The sequence below is a fragment of the Strigops habroptila genome, chromosome 1, assembly GCF_004027225.2.
Source record: "Strigops habroptila isolate Jane chromosome 1, bStrHab1.2.pri, whole genome shotgun sequence".
In the NCBI taxonomy this organism is placed as follows: domain Eukaryota; kingdom Metazoa; phylum Chordata; class Aves; order Psittaciformes; family Psittacidae; genus Strigops; species Strigops habroptila.
Window position 1 is genome coordinate 62327251 of NC_044277.2, and position 13802 is coordinate 62341052.

General features: G+C 39.1%; 1 protein-coding gene across 1 annotated transcript in view; it reads left to right on the forward strand.

The window, feature by feature from the left end:
* Positions 1-785: 785 nt before the first annotated feature.
* AHRR (aryl-hydrocarbon receptor repressor) overlaps positions 786-13802 on the forward strand; it is a 64092-nt gene continuing 51075 nt past the window's right edge. Inside the window, exons 1-2 of the mRNA XM_030477607.1 lie at positions 786-1011; positions 1968-2186. Of these exons, the coding sequence (XP_030333467.1) occupies positions 786-1011; positions 1968-2186 (445 nt within the window). The remainder of the gene's footprint in view (positions 1012-1967; positions 2187-13802) is intronic.

Below are 13802 nucleotides of genomic sequence, written 5' to 3' on the forward strand. Positions count from 1 at the left end.
TAAAAAAAGAGTGTTCCTTCTTTGTTGATTACATTATTTGTTGCTTATTTGCTCTCCCTAATAGAGGAAAGCTATATATTGATTCCAACCAACAAAATCTCCCCCATGTCTTTGAGAGCAACTCATTGTATTATTGAAGGGCCACATATCAGCATTGGTAATTTTGAATGAAAAAGCAGGAATGATATATTTTCACTGACGCTTACCTCAAATATATTTTCATTCATTCTGTCCATCAATGCTGTCCTGTTAAAATGAAGCGAGGTTCTCAAAGGGAGCAATGACTTTTTCATACCTACTTTCTTTAAGAGGTTTTCAATTAGCAGCAATCACAGGTACAAGACATCGATCCTTTTTTTAACTGATTTCTAATCACAGCCTTTTTTTAAATCACAGTTACAATGGTAAGTTAATATTGCACTTGTACGAAGGGAACATGCAAATGCTGTTTTTTAAGCCTTTAACTATCTTGTGAAATACTAATGCTCAAAATTAAAAAATTATTTTTGAAAAATATAGTAAATGCACAGAGCATGGAAATGCAGTAGTAAAGTGCTGCAAATAATTAGTTTTCCTCCAATTCTCCACTGGAGCACCAGTTAAGCTACATATGGTTATGATCCTTGCTTTAGTGAGGTGAAAGTGGAAACTGTTAGCACACCGGTATTTTCCTTGCCTACCATTTCCCATTCTTGAGTATTTTTCCATCTTTTCCTCATTGATTTTTTTCTCCTACATCCTTCAGAATAAAAGACATTGAGATATGCCTGAGAAGGAACGTGGAAATGTGGTACAGTAAGAACTTGAACATGGGCATTACAAGAGTGTGTGGAGGACCAGCAGACAGAGCACCAAGTCCCCTGGTTGATGCCAGCTCAGCTATAGCACTGGGCGATAGCACTCCCTCTTCCCAGATTGTTGATCCATGTAGTTTATGGCTCCAGTGGCCTGCGGCTCATTCCTGGATGACGCACTGGGCTACTGCTGGGTCCAGCAGGCTGTCTGCTGGAGGTAACCACCTTCTCAAACTTGCCACTCAGGTCATCTTGCTTAATTGACAAGTCAGTGCTTCAACACTGACCACCTCTCTCTGTCGTGCTGGAAATCAGGTTCCCATGGCTGTGTGCAAGTACACTGGCTTTTCCTCTTGAGAACAGCATCTTATATGTTCAGTGAGAAGAATAACAGCAGAAACCCCGAAATTCACCTTCCTCATTTGTGATGTATTTCATCTTACTGCATTTCCACAATAGCTTTTCCGAGGAATCTGGTCCTCTCCGCTGCATGAGAGGGACATGAAATGGGAATGGCTCAGGAGGGCTTGGCTTAGAAATCTGAGTAACACCAGTCTTTATGATGTAGGAGGATGTATCAATGCTCTTAAGAGAGAAACCAAATTCTCATCTTTGCTGTTACTGGTATAGCAAGGTAAATGTGGGAATGTTCACAGGATTTTTGAGCTTGAGGAAAGAACATCTCTTTACCTTGCTTCCCATACTTTTTAAACTCATGTCAAAAGACAGGCTCTTAATTATTCCCTGTCCCACAGGTTAACTTAGAGTCATTAAGCTAAGGGAACTAAGATGCTTTGAATGAATATAGTGGGTATTCAATGGGTTCATGCATTAGTCATGGTAATTTTCCTCTGCTGTTCTGACCCTAATTTGTACAACATCATAGATGAGAAATTGTTTTACCCTGTATTGACTAGAACATGAAGATAGTAACCATTCCCCTAAGGTGGGAGGGTCCTGAGTAAGAAGTACCAGTTCTTCATCTGTTTTTCGCTAGAGAGATGTGGAAAAAGAGGCCAATGTCCATGTTTTTGCACTATGGCAAATGAAGAAATGTTTTCTCTTTTTGGCAGGGGACAGAAAATATAAAGATTTTCATAGCAGCTAGGTTAAATATGCCTCTTATCAACTAATTGCAGACAACATCTCAGTCTCTGGTTGCACTACCTTGAGGTAAAACAGGTAATCGAAAATGTGTTCTCTACCACAGAAGGCCTGCAGTCGGGAATGAAAAATCGAATCCTTCGAAGAGACACAGGGACCGCCTGAACGCGGAACTGGACCATCTGGCCAGCCTCCTGCCTTTTCCACCCGACATCGTATCGAAGCTGGACAAACTTTCTGTCTTGCGCCTTAGTGTCAGCTATCTCCGAGTCAAAAGTTTCTTTCAAGGTAGGTCTCTAAGATATCGATATCCCATTAAAAGTCTCCCTCTCATTTATTGCTGCTTTCTATTGTATTGATAAAGGAAGAAAAAAAGCAATCTATTGTTGAACTTATTTTGGGATGTTGTGTAGAAATGTGCGTTTCCTTCTATGCCGTTTGCATATTTTTCACCAAATAATAGAATACCTCCACCCTTCCCCAGCAGGCTTTAAGAAACAGGAAAACATGACCGTAGAGTCCCCAAACCAGCAAAGAGGCCTGGGGCAGATGTAATACCTGTAGAATCTCTGAACTGCCTTTTTGAAGCTATTATTGTGCATGTTCACAATACCTGTTTAAAGACGATGTGAAAGTCAAACAACTACTGTATTACCTGTGTTGGCTGTATGCCAAGAGGAAATAGGCTTGCTTGAAAGGCCAGAAAGGCCACTGTCTTTCAGGATAAGTGAGATCCAAAGTTTAAAGTGTTGACTAAAGCTGTAATAGGCTACACTTTGTTTCTGTAGCTGTCTGGTACACTGCACAATGAAAGCCAAATGTGCATGTTCAGATGTACATAATAAGAATTCTCCCAGATTTGCAAAGAGTTTTCATTTTTTCTGTTGCTGAAGAGTTCACAAGAGCAAAATAAACAATAAAAATCCTCTCTGGAGTTGTTTTAAAAATAATAATAATAAAAAAGTCTATTTGAAGGAGTATGATTGACCAAAACTTACAAGTGGAATACAGAGATGAACAGAAGGATTTTTTTAATGGGCATTATCTCTCCTTTGCTACTCTTTCCTCCTTCCTGTTACTATTCCTTATTACACACAGTGTATACAAAGGAGCCCTGTATTTTTGTTTGTTTGATTGATTGGAAAATAAGATCTGTTGGTTGGTTTCTTGCTTTTAAAATATATTTTAATATAAAAGAAATGCCAGTTTGAAGAGGCTTTGGCAGATTGCAGGGCATTTTACAAGCTGACATCAGATTACAGGTGGTGATAGTACTGGTAGCAGGAGCCTCCCAGGTCAACTGTGGCAGCTGGTTGCCTAGCCTCCAGCATCCTGCAGTTTCCAGAGTGCCTCTCTTTCCCTTTGAACACATACCTGAGTGTTACGGCTCCTTCCCCTGAGTTTTACTTTAGTTTCTTTTGGATTCACAAGCAATAAGCTGCCTTCAGCTGTCTTTACTACTCTTCTGCCAGAGTTTCTAAGATCCATTGTCTCCTTTTTTTACAGGGATGGGATAAAAGGAAAACAAGTAAAGCCAGACTTCATTACTCTGAAATGTTCCATGTTTTGAGAGATTTCATTTAATTTAAGCCCCAAATTATCTAATTGAACACATAGTTTGTGTTCCCTTCATTCTTATTTTTAAATGTTTACATCATGAAACTAAGGTTACAGAAAGCATTGTTTATAGTAAAGGAAGGAAACTACATGCCATTTTAAGACGAGAGAGCGGGCTGGAGCTTCACAAGGGTGGAGTGGAGGAGAGGTGAGCTATGGAAACAGAGCTGGGTGAGGAATTGGTGCTAATGTTTGGGTAAGGGCAGGAGCTGCAGCGTCCTTCATGGACGTCACAATCTACTTCCTTGTAGTTGTGGAGAAGTAAAGCAGAATCTGACTTTTTAAACAAAAACTTTGGTAGGAAGTCACCTAAAAAAGCAAACAAAAGATAACCACACCAGTGTTTTGATCTTTGTTGTGATGAAAGAGGATAGAAGAACAGAAATGGCTTGTTTGTGGCTTTTTAAATCAAAGGATGGTACTAAGTTGGCAGCTGTTATAAACACTGTGAAGACAGAGAACAGAGCAGTGGCATACAGAGATGTTATAAAATAGGATAACCCCCCCCCATCCAAACGTATCTGGAAAATATGACCCAGCAAATCAGTACTAATTCACTCAGGGAAAATTAATCCAGAGGAACTGGTGTTCAATAGGAAAGAGAAACGTGGAAAAGAGGACATAAAAACAGTAATCGAAGAGGGGCAGTGGTCAGCAAATAGTTCTATGCTTGTAATTTGATATGTTGACATAAACAAGAAAGCCAAGTGTGGATTTTGGTCTGTTTGCCCAGAGGCAGCATGTCACTACACAGGAAGGTTATAATCCGTCTCTGCAGGAGACCAGCATGACTCCATCTGGAATACAGCTTTCTGTTGTGGGCATCTCCTGGTCACAAGGGCATTAGTACATATTAAGGGGTTTGGAATAAACACAGGCCAGAAGTGCCTATAAAGTTGGATGGACAGAAACAAAAAGAGTAAAATTAGCTCAAATGTGTACAGTTTATACGCTTCAGCTGTTTGTCTTCACAGGAGAGAAAGATGAGAAGGGAAGGAGTTGCTTAGAATATTTTAGAGTGACACAATGGAGAGCCCAAGGAATGTGATGAGGAAGCTGAAATTTGGCTTGATTATTAAACAAAACATATCTGTAATGAGTTCTGTTCAGCTACCTGATATTTCTAAAATTGATGCAGTGGAGATTCGGGATATTCAAATTTGTATTCTTAAGACACACAGGCACATGCATGGTTTGTTTAACAGGCTGTTCAGTGAGTTTTAAGGAAGTTAAGCTTAAATTCCAGGTTTTTAAAAAGCACTTGTAAGAATACATTTTTTAAAAACCATGAATAGTGCTATTTGGCACATAAATTGATATATATGACATTGCAGACTCAACAAATAACAGTTCAGCAGTTCCCATGACAATTACAATTACACACCTCCAACAGTGCCAGAGGTTTCTAGACATACTCATTTATTTGCCACTAGGTGTCCTTTCAGTAGCTACTCTGCAATACTGGGTGTGTGTAGCACAGATGTTGTATTTGGAAAGATCAATAGCCTATTAGAGGGCATGGAGTGACCTCACCATATTGATTTTAAGTAGGAAAATCGTTTTGAATAGAGTTAGGTATTAGGGGATAGAGAATATTCATCACTCATATAATCCCTCATTGGTGACTATTACAGGTTAGTACCTTGAAGCATATGGCCAGTTCATCTTAGCTAAGTTGTTCAAGCAAAGCCCTGGTTCTTTCCAGAATTTAGATCTGGTTGTTGAGACAGATTTTTCTAGTATTCAGTTTAAGTCACTATGGTGGATTCCCTCCCTCATTCTTAGAAATGCTTTCCTTTGGCTTCACAACAGTTCTTCTGTCAACTTGGTTTACAGTCTTCGCATCTCTGTTATCAGTTGGCAGTGGCTCTATTAATAGCCCCGCTCCCCCCAAGCTATATGCATTTAGTCATTTTGCATTTTCCTGATAAGCACTTCAAAATGGCTTGCAGCAACAACCTTCCAGTCTCACCAGATCTCTTGTATAAAGCAGCATAGATCTGAACCAGTGCTTAGGCTGAGTGACATCAACTGCTACAGGAAGCTGTGCCGGCCACTTGGTCCTTGCAAAAATTTGCCTTGGGAGGAGCTCCCGTGAGAGTGGAGTGGTACTTAATGGCTGTGACCGCTTGAGCTTGCTGGGCCTCTGTCTTGGCCATATTCCATCTTGGTTAATTGTAGTCTGTCTTCCTTTACCACTCTTGACAATACATCCTTTAGTACCTCGTACTTCTCAGTTTTTCCACTGGCAGAAAATTGGTGGTCTCACTCCACTTCAAAACCGACTCCCTTTTGTTGATTGTTTAAATTGCTCACTTCTAGTATAGGTATTAATTTTGTAAATAAATTAAAAAAGAATAACGCTTTTTTCTTTTAGCATCTCAGATCCTTTCTGAGAGGCAACTAACTTAAGATTTCCAATACCTGTAAGGAAAATAGTTACGACATTTTAGGCAGAACAATACAGTTACTACTAGGACTTTAAGCTCCTCATCTTCCAGTTCTTAGTGTAACTAAACTTGAAGTGGTAAGTCACTCAAACTTTCCTCCAACATACCATTAATTAATGTTAAGTGGTTTAGCCATAAGCATTCCTAATAAATTGTAACTGACATTGTTGAGTACAGTCTTAGATTGCAAATGTAGAGACTTCAGTATGAATCAATTTTTTGATTACTCGAGAAGGGAGGGGGGTGTATTTTAAACCTTCACTACATAATTTATATAAAAAGTTATTTAATTCAATAGCTTTTTATGTTTCCCATCTGGACATTTTATGCATGCAAACGTGTATTTTGTGTTTATGTACACATACTCTTATGCAAACACAGAGACATGCATGCACACACAAAACCAGTGTCATCCCAACAAAAATCTCCCTTGCAGTATTATTTTGACCCTCTTTGTTTATTTCAGACTTCAGTGCCTTCTCTGTATTTACTTACTTCCAGACTTTATTTCATTTGAAAGCTGAAAATCTGATAGATTTATGGATGATTAAATAAGGAATATAGAGAGTCATAGATTAACTCTGTGAATAAATATATCCAAAGTTTCTGTAAATTTTCTATTTAAATTGTAATCCAGATCTTTCCAAAATCAGTGACAGTCAAGCATGGAGACATGCTGTTTGACTTGCCTCAGACTAAAGTTATGGATGGATTTTAAAGTGAATTACTGTAGAGTCTTAAGAAATCTGTCCACAAATGCTAGTTCATTTACTTCCACATAGTATTTAAGATTTTAGGAAACAGGCATGGAATGGACTTTCATGAGTAAAGAATCAGCTATGCCTAAACCTGAGGGTCATTTGTCCAATGTCTTTGTAAATCCGCAGTGTGAGTGATTCCACACATTCCTTGGCAATCCCTAACATCGAAGCTGGAGCTCTCCTACTGCAGTTTAAGCCCTCCTTCTGTAGAAGAACAATTTATTCCCTTTTCTTATGGCACCTCAGCTTTTACAGCCATGAAGGTGTCCCATGTTTCCTTCAGTCTTCTTTAGACAAAACAGCCCTACGTTGCTCCTTCGGGGTTTTTTTTTTTTCTGTCAAGGGCTATATTCTCTTTAATTATTCTTGTTGCTCTGCTTTTGTCTTTTTTTCCAAGATTAATCTAGAATATGCACAATGCATCCTTCCACTTTACAGCAAATAATTGGTAATCTGATTATCTCAGATTATGGATTCTTAAGTAAGCTTGGACCCCCTTCCAAGAAGATTCGTCAGTTTACTTATGAAAACATTGTGAAACAGTAGGAATAGCCTTTTTAAAGTTATGAAGAAGTGTAATACCTATTCTTCCCATCCACGTCCAGTTGTAGAAGGTAATTAATTTAGTGTAGCATGGCAACATATCCTTGACAGATTTGTTGATTTCTACTTCTTATTACCTCTGAGTCTTTCCAAATAGGTTGTTTGATAATTTTTCTCCAGTATTTTTCTAGGAATTGAAGGTCAGTTTAGTAGTCCTACTATCTTTTGTTTTCTTCTTCCCATGCTTTCTAAAGATAAGCTCCACGTTTGCCCTCTTCAGAATCTCCTTTCTACCATGATTTCTCATAGACTAATAGCTAATAGCTCTTAGTATACTTCAGCTCGTATGCTGCAATGAGTCTCACTAGATGGAACTAAACTTACCCAGGCACCCGAGGTACTAGTCTTGTTGCTGGTATTTAGTGGCAGTATCTGTCTGATCCTAGCTGATGGAAGCAAAAAGATGCAGTAAACACTTAAACTTTCTTTTTATTCCTTTTTCCCCCCATTGTCTGTAGTTTCCCCTCTGTTGAGTAGCAGAAATCTCTTTTCCCAACCTTGCATGGTTGAAGGACTTCCAGCATGCTTTTTATAACCTTCCCTTTCTTGCTGCATCTTATTTTCTGCATTGGCTTTTCTGTCTCTCTCCTTATACCTGTATGTTTTATTTTATTCATTGAAAAAACCCCATATTTTCTGTGAGCTTCCAGTCATTGAAGAACTCAGGATTTTAGGATGGTTGTTTCTTATATTTCCCACTCTTCACTGCAACTGAGATAGTTTACACTTATCTCTTACATATTGGTTTGTTGAAAGAACATCCTGCTCCTACTTCCCTTAGATATGTGTCCTCTGAGATTTTTCCCACCAGTTCTCCAGGTGTGCTGAAGTCTCATTTCTTTAGGTCCAGTGTCTTCATGTTGCTGTGCCTTGGATTGCTGCTGCTGGAAGAACCATCATTTCCAAGATTTCTTGGTCACTTTCACCAAGCTGTCTTTCGTTCTTCTAACTCATTTCTCCCCTTCAATTAAATCTCTTTGAATATATATAGTATATATATTTATTTTTTTTTTTTCTTTTCGCCAGTTCTGGCAGGATAGCAGACAGTGTGTGGTTTCTGTCTGTCTTCTGATTTAGCTTTTATAATAGTGGGTCATTTCCTTTTACTCATTAATGTGTTTGGTGTGATCCAATTCCCACTAATGTTTATCTTTAATGGAAATTCAATTAATCCCTTTAAAGAAAAAAGCAACAAAGAATTCCTCCCAGCTGGCCAGATTTTCAGTATCCTCAATTACTTGCAGTCTGTTCCAGCTTTCTTCTCCTCCTCATGTGTCCATGGCCGTTGATCTCCTAGTTCAAAAATATACATGGACTTCTTACTCCTTTGATTCATATTCCTTAGGTTCATTCATTAGATTCTTTAGATTAGGCTGTTACCTACTGTAGTATTTGACTACTTAGTGCCGCGGTCCTCACTGCATAGCTTACAGACCTGTTTCTGATGTGACACACATGTCACTCCAGTGACGCCGGCAGAAAATTAAGAAATTAAAACCTGAGGTGGGTAAGGAAGCAAAGAACGATTGCTTCCTGTGCATTATCTGTACTGTAGTGCTATTCAACACTGCTGTATGACTGCTGCTTACCTGAACCAAAGCTCTTGGTCTGAGGATTCAAGATTCCACTGCAGTGCATGTACAGGGGTTCTCAAACATCCCTTTTCTCTCCACTGTCTCTAACATTTCTGTTTTCTCAGAGTTTTCTTTTCAAAATCTCCCAGCTAAAGTGTTTTGGCTTTTCTTTTCCCTATTTTCCTGGATCAACAGGTTCTTTTGGTTCTTCTGGTCTTTTGGTGTAAATATGTTTTTTAGATTTCACTTTACATAAGCAAAGAAAATTTTTCCACAACAACATTTAACTGATTTTGAAACTAGACTCATACGTTTGACTTTACTGTTACAATTATGGCCTATAATGGATAAATTTCCATGGGAAAGTTTCTTTTTTTATTTGTTAGCTGCTTGCAGTAGCCTGAAGCTTTCCTGTATATTTTAAACCATAGTCTTAGTGAATCACACAATCACAGAAGGGTTGAAGCTGGAAGGGATTCTGGAGGCCATGTGGTCCAACACCCCTGCATAAGCAGGGTCATGAAAGCCAGTTGCCCAGGACCATGTCCAGACAGCTTCTGAATATCTCCAAGGATGGAGAGTCCACAACTTCTCCGGGCAACCCGTGCCAGTGCTCTGTCACCCTCACAGTGAGAAAGTGTTTCCTGATGCTCAGACAGAACCTCCTGCATTTCAGTTTGTGCCTGTTGCCTCTGATCCTGTCACTGGATGCCAATGAAGAGAGCCTGGCTCCATCTTTGCACCCTTTCTTCAGGTTTTTACACATGCTGATGAGATCATCCTTGAGCTTTCTTTTCTCTAGGCTGAACAGTTTCAACTCTCTCAGCCTTTCCTCATAGTCCCTTCATCATCTCTGTGTCCTTTCATTGGACTCTCTCCAGGTCCTTTGTACTGGATATATTTAGAACAGATGTAGGAAGTAAAATAATAAAAGATCTGAAGTACAAATAAAGATTATAAGAGAGGCTATGCTGAGAACCAGATAAAGTGCCCAAATCAACATGACTCCATCTCTTCATTCCCACTAATCTTTTCTTGGTATGATTTATATATTGATTTCCACTATGGAAATAATGAGAGGCTTTCAGATCATCTAGTTTTTGATGAAACCTGTACTTTGAGTTACAAATCTAGGATTTCAGTTGTGGTTCTCTGCTTAGCTAGGGTTGAAGCTGATACCTTGAGTCTAGAAATGCCCAACATATTTGAATATTATAACAATTACAAGGTTGGTTTTTAAATACATATTCTACTGATTTAGAGCACTCCCAGTCCTGTCCTCTGAAATTGAATGCCTGAATGATTTCTTTCTTGAAAAAGAAATAAGGACTTTTCTGTTTTGGTCACATACAAAATGTCTTTAGGGTATCTATTTTTGTAGTCCACAGTCTAATAGCTTATTAGATTGTCTATAAGCATTCGGGTTGTCCAGGTTTCTTAGGGCAGTATATTCAATGGCTTGCCCTGAGAAGGAACCTTCATGGTCAGAGTGGGTAACCAGTAAGGTTATTCCTCTGGCTGTATTGAAAAAGATTAAAATTACCCCAGCATTTAGAGTGTTTTAGCCAAAGACTATGGATTGTTTGTGAAAGAAACATTTTCCACTCTCTACTGCTCTATAATTTTACCATCTTCATAACAATATAGTAATCGAAAAAAGGAAAAAATGTTCTGCTGCATAAGCAATACATAAGTAAATCTTTGAAGGAAGACCTACTATCTGCAAGTCATTATCTCAACAAGTGCTAAAATACTACATCAGTGAAATTTTAGTAGAAGCATCAAGACTTTAATCAGGCTAGCTGCATATATTAATTCCTGAGATCTGGCAGGACTCATTTCTGGAGAAGTAGCTGCACATTGACTCTCACCCACATTACACATTTTCAAACAGTGGGCTGGATTTTTTGACATTTTTAATTACTAGAGAGACCATTTTATTGCAACATATTGTTTATACCAATGCTTCACTTTTTCTTTTCCTCTTGTTTCATGAGGACACCATTCATTCTATGTAACAAATACCAGAGGCTGTTTTGTACTACATGTCCTCTTGGATAACCTGGAGATCTCTCTGACCCTTGGAAGACCTTTGCTGACTCTTGGAGGAGGACTACATCTCCTCTTTGTGCCTTGTTGTAAGAGGATGGCCCTCCTTGTGCTAGCTAGCTTTCTCTTTCCTGCAAATAAGACAGATTTTGTAGCAGGAGGAGAAATCTGCAAGTAGGATTTACTTCAGAATAAGCCTATATTCAGGAAGGACAGGAGGACTCTTAAATTGCTTGAATTCCTGGCACCTTTGAAGATCAAGGTGAACCTGTTAGTGCAACACTATGCTAAGTGTCACATTCTGAGACTGGCTATAGATTCCATATTTAATTTTCTGAGTAACGGCAAATGAAGACCTAGGTTATAAACAAATTTCAGATCTTTTCAGGTACTCCTTGGGTACTCATGTCATGTGCTGTGGGTTGTTTATATTGCCAGACTTCACAAGCTCAGAGTTGTTAGGGCAAGTCAGTCATCTGCACAAAGAGGACTGGACTCCCCAGACTTTGTGTTGTCTTCAGGAAATACACCATCATTACAATTCTTCTTGCAGAACTTCCTTTTGTGATTCTGGATCTATACCTTATACCACTTTTCTATTGCTGGATGCCATTCAAGTGAACATTCCTGTAGACATCAGTGTTTCTCCTGATATTAGCAAGACCGACCAGAAAAACAGGGAGCTGGAAATGACAACTGACTTAAGGGGAATCTTTGCTAGATATCTCCTAAGGGCATTTGACACTGGAAGAGTTCCACTGTTTCTAGTGATAGTAGAAGTACATTCAGAACCAGACAACATGGTCACAGACACACAACAGCTGGTTTTATAGGTGTTCCCGCAAACCACAGCTGCTATCTTGGTCCAATGCTAGGGGAAGTCCCAAAAATACTTAAAGCCATTAAGTGCATGTCTTCGTCTTTCTCCAGCTTGCTTAGTCATTTTTAACCACTCTGATTTGGTAGGCTGCTATGTTTGATTGCATTTGGTTAGCTCAAACTATGCATCTCACATAGCATTGATATAAATAAATGTAGGCATGTGGCAAGGAAAAAACCTAGGCCCATCGAATTCAGTAGACTGATGTACACATTGTCTTTTGCATTCAGTGATGTTCATCCTCCCTGTGCACTGTGCTTGCTCAATCCTTCCTCTGCAGCTAAGACCCTCCTTGGCCCAGCCTGGTACCAGATGTTGAAATACCCTCATAGTCCCCCACGGATTAAATTCTATTATCCTAAGCTATAATGAATGGACTTTCATTGACCTCATTTTCTTGAGTTAAATTGTGTTTGGATGTTGGATACTGAGAAAGAATTTAGTGTAAGTTTAGTTCCACTGTAACTCAAGTTTTCCTTGGATATGGAAACAAGATTGGTTTTCATCATAGGAAAGATGGCATTGTTACTCCAGAAGTTGCTAGCAATTGCAGTGACTGTAGAAGTTACTAGCAATAATTTTGTTCTAATCGCTGCTGCAGTGGATGGGAGGTAGGAAAGCATTCCCTCAGGCGTGAACTTTGGCTTGGTTTACACTTGTTCTAGCTTAGTGAGTTATTACTATGTCTGACAGGAAACATGTTTCTCTACTGTCAAGAAAATGATTTACTTTGTTTTTTATTTTACATATAGATATGTTTTAAAGGAAAGATAATACCTCTTATCCAACAGAATTACAATTTAGCTTGGCATATTATAATCACATAGAGCTTTGAAGACAAACAGGATAAATAGTTTTAGGCTAGAGAACAGTGTGGGAGACTGTCCTCCTAGTTTCTTTTCTCACTTTGCTACTGCCTCACTTTTAGATTACAGCACATGGTGAAGCTCTGTGAGAGAACTCTGAAGCAATGCGATGTTAGAGTGGGTCCTGTGGCAAGAAGCAGAGCGGCTATGTCACTTTGGGGATTAGCCCATGTGAAATAGTCCTTCTGAGAGGCATAGCTTACTGGAGTATGTACCTTGCCATCCCAATAAAAACACACTTTCTTTCAAGCTTGTTATCTCTGTGTAGCAGCATAAGACACCGTGTGCCCATACCAACACCCTTAGAGCTAGCTCAAAGATCATTTTGCTATACTCCGTCATGTTAGTGCACACCCCCCCCCCCTCCGGTGCTTGCCAGATCAGGTAATTCCATTCTTTTGTGTCTGTACAACTACTCTGGCCAAAGCAGACCTCAGGATGACACTTGTGGTCCATGGGGATGGGGAGCTGCAAATGTAGGTTCAGACCAAGCCAGAATATGTTTCAGTGCATATAGGTCCCTCCTGCTTTCGCGTTCCTTGTCATTTATCACATCATCAGGCAAAACCCAGCAAGCTGTCCTAACATTTGCCAGATAGCAGCATGCATAGAGATGGGTCAGAACAATATGACAATATTGTCATAGCTCCTTTGAAGACAACTCGGTAGTGTAAATATAGTCAGGACCTTTTGGGAAGGCAAACCCATCAATATCTTCAATTAAGACCCTGCCATTCAGATATAAATCTAAAACACTACTCTCTAATACTTTTAAAACATAATTTTAATTATGAGGCTACCATTTAGCTTTTGCACTTTGTAGTACTTTTATAGAGTCAGTTCATAAAGTTCTGAAATGCTTTCTGATATGCCTCACTAGCAGTGCATGGTGGCTCCTGGGACCCTAGAATTTAATGAGGTGGAGTCTGAAGGCTAAACATCGGGGCAAGGGAAAGTTGGAGGTTGCAAAGATGTGTCAAGACTAAACAAAATTATATTATTTTAAATTGTACTTACCAGCACTTTTCTCTATGACAATTTTCAACTGGAATTCTTACCTAATATAGATCAAGTCATGTGTAAAGATAGATTTACTGGTTGCAG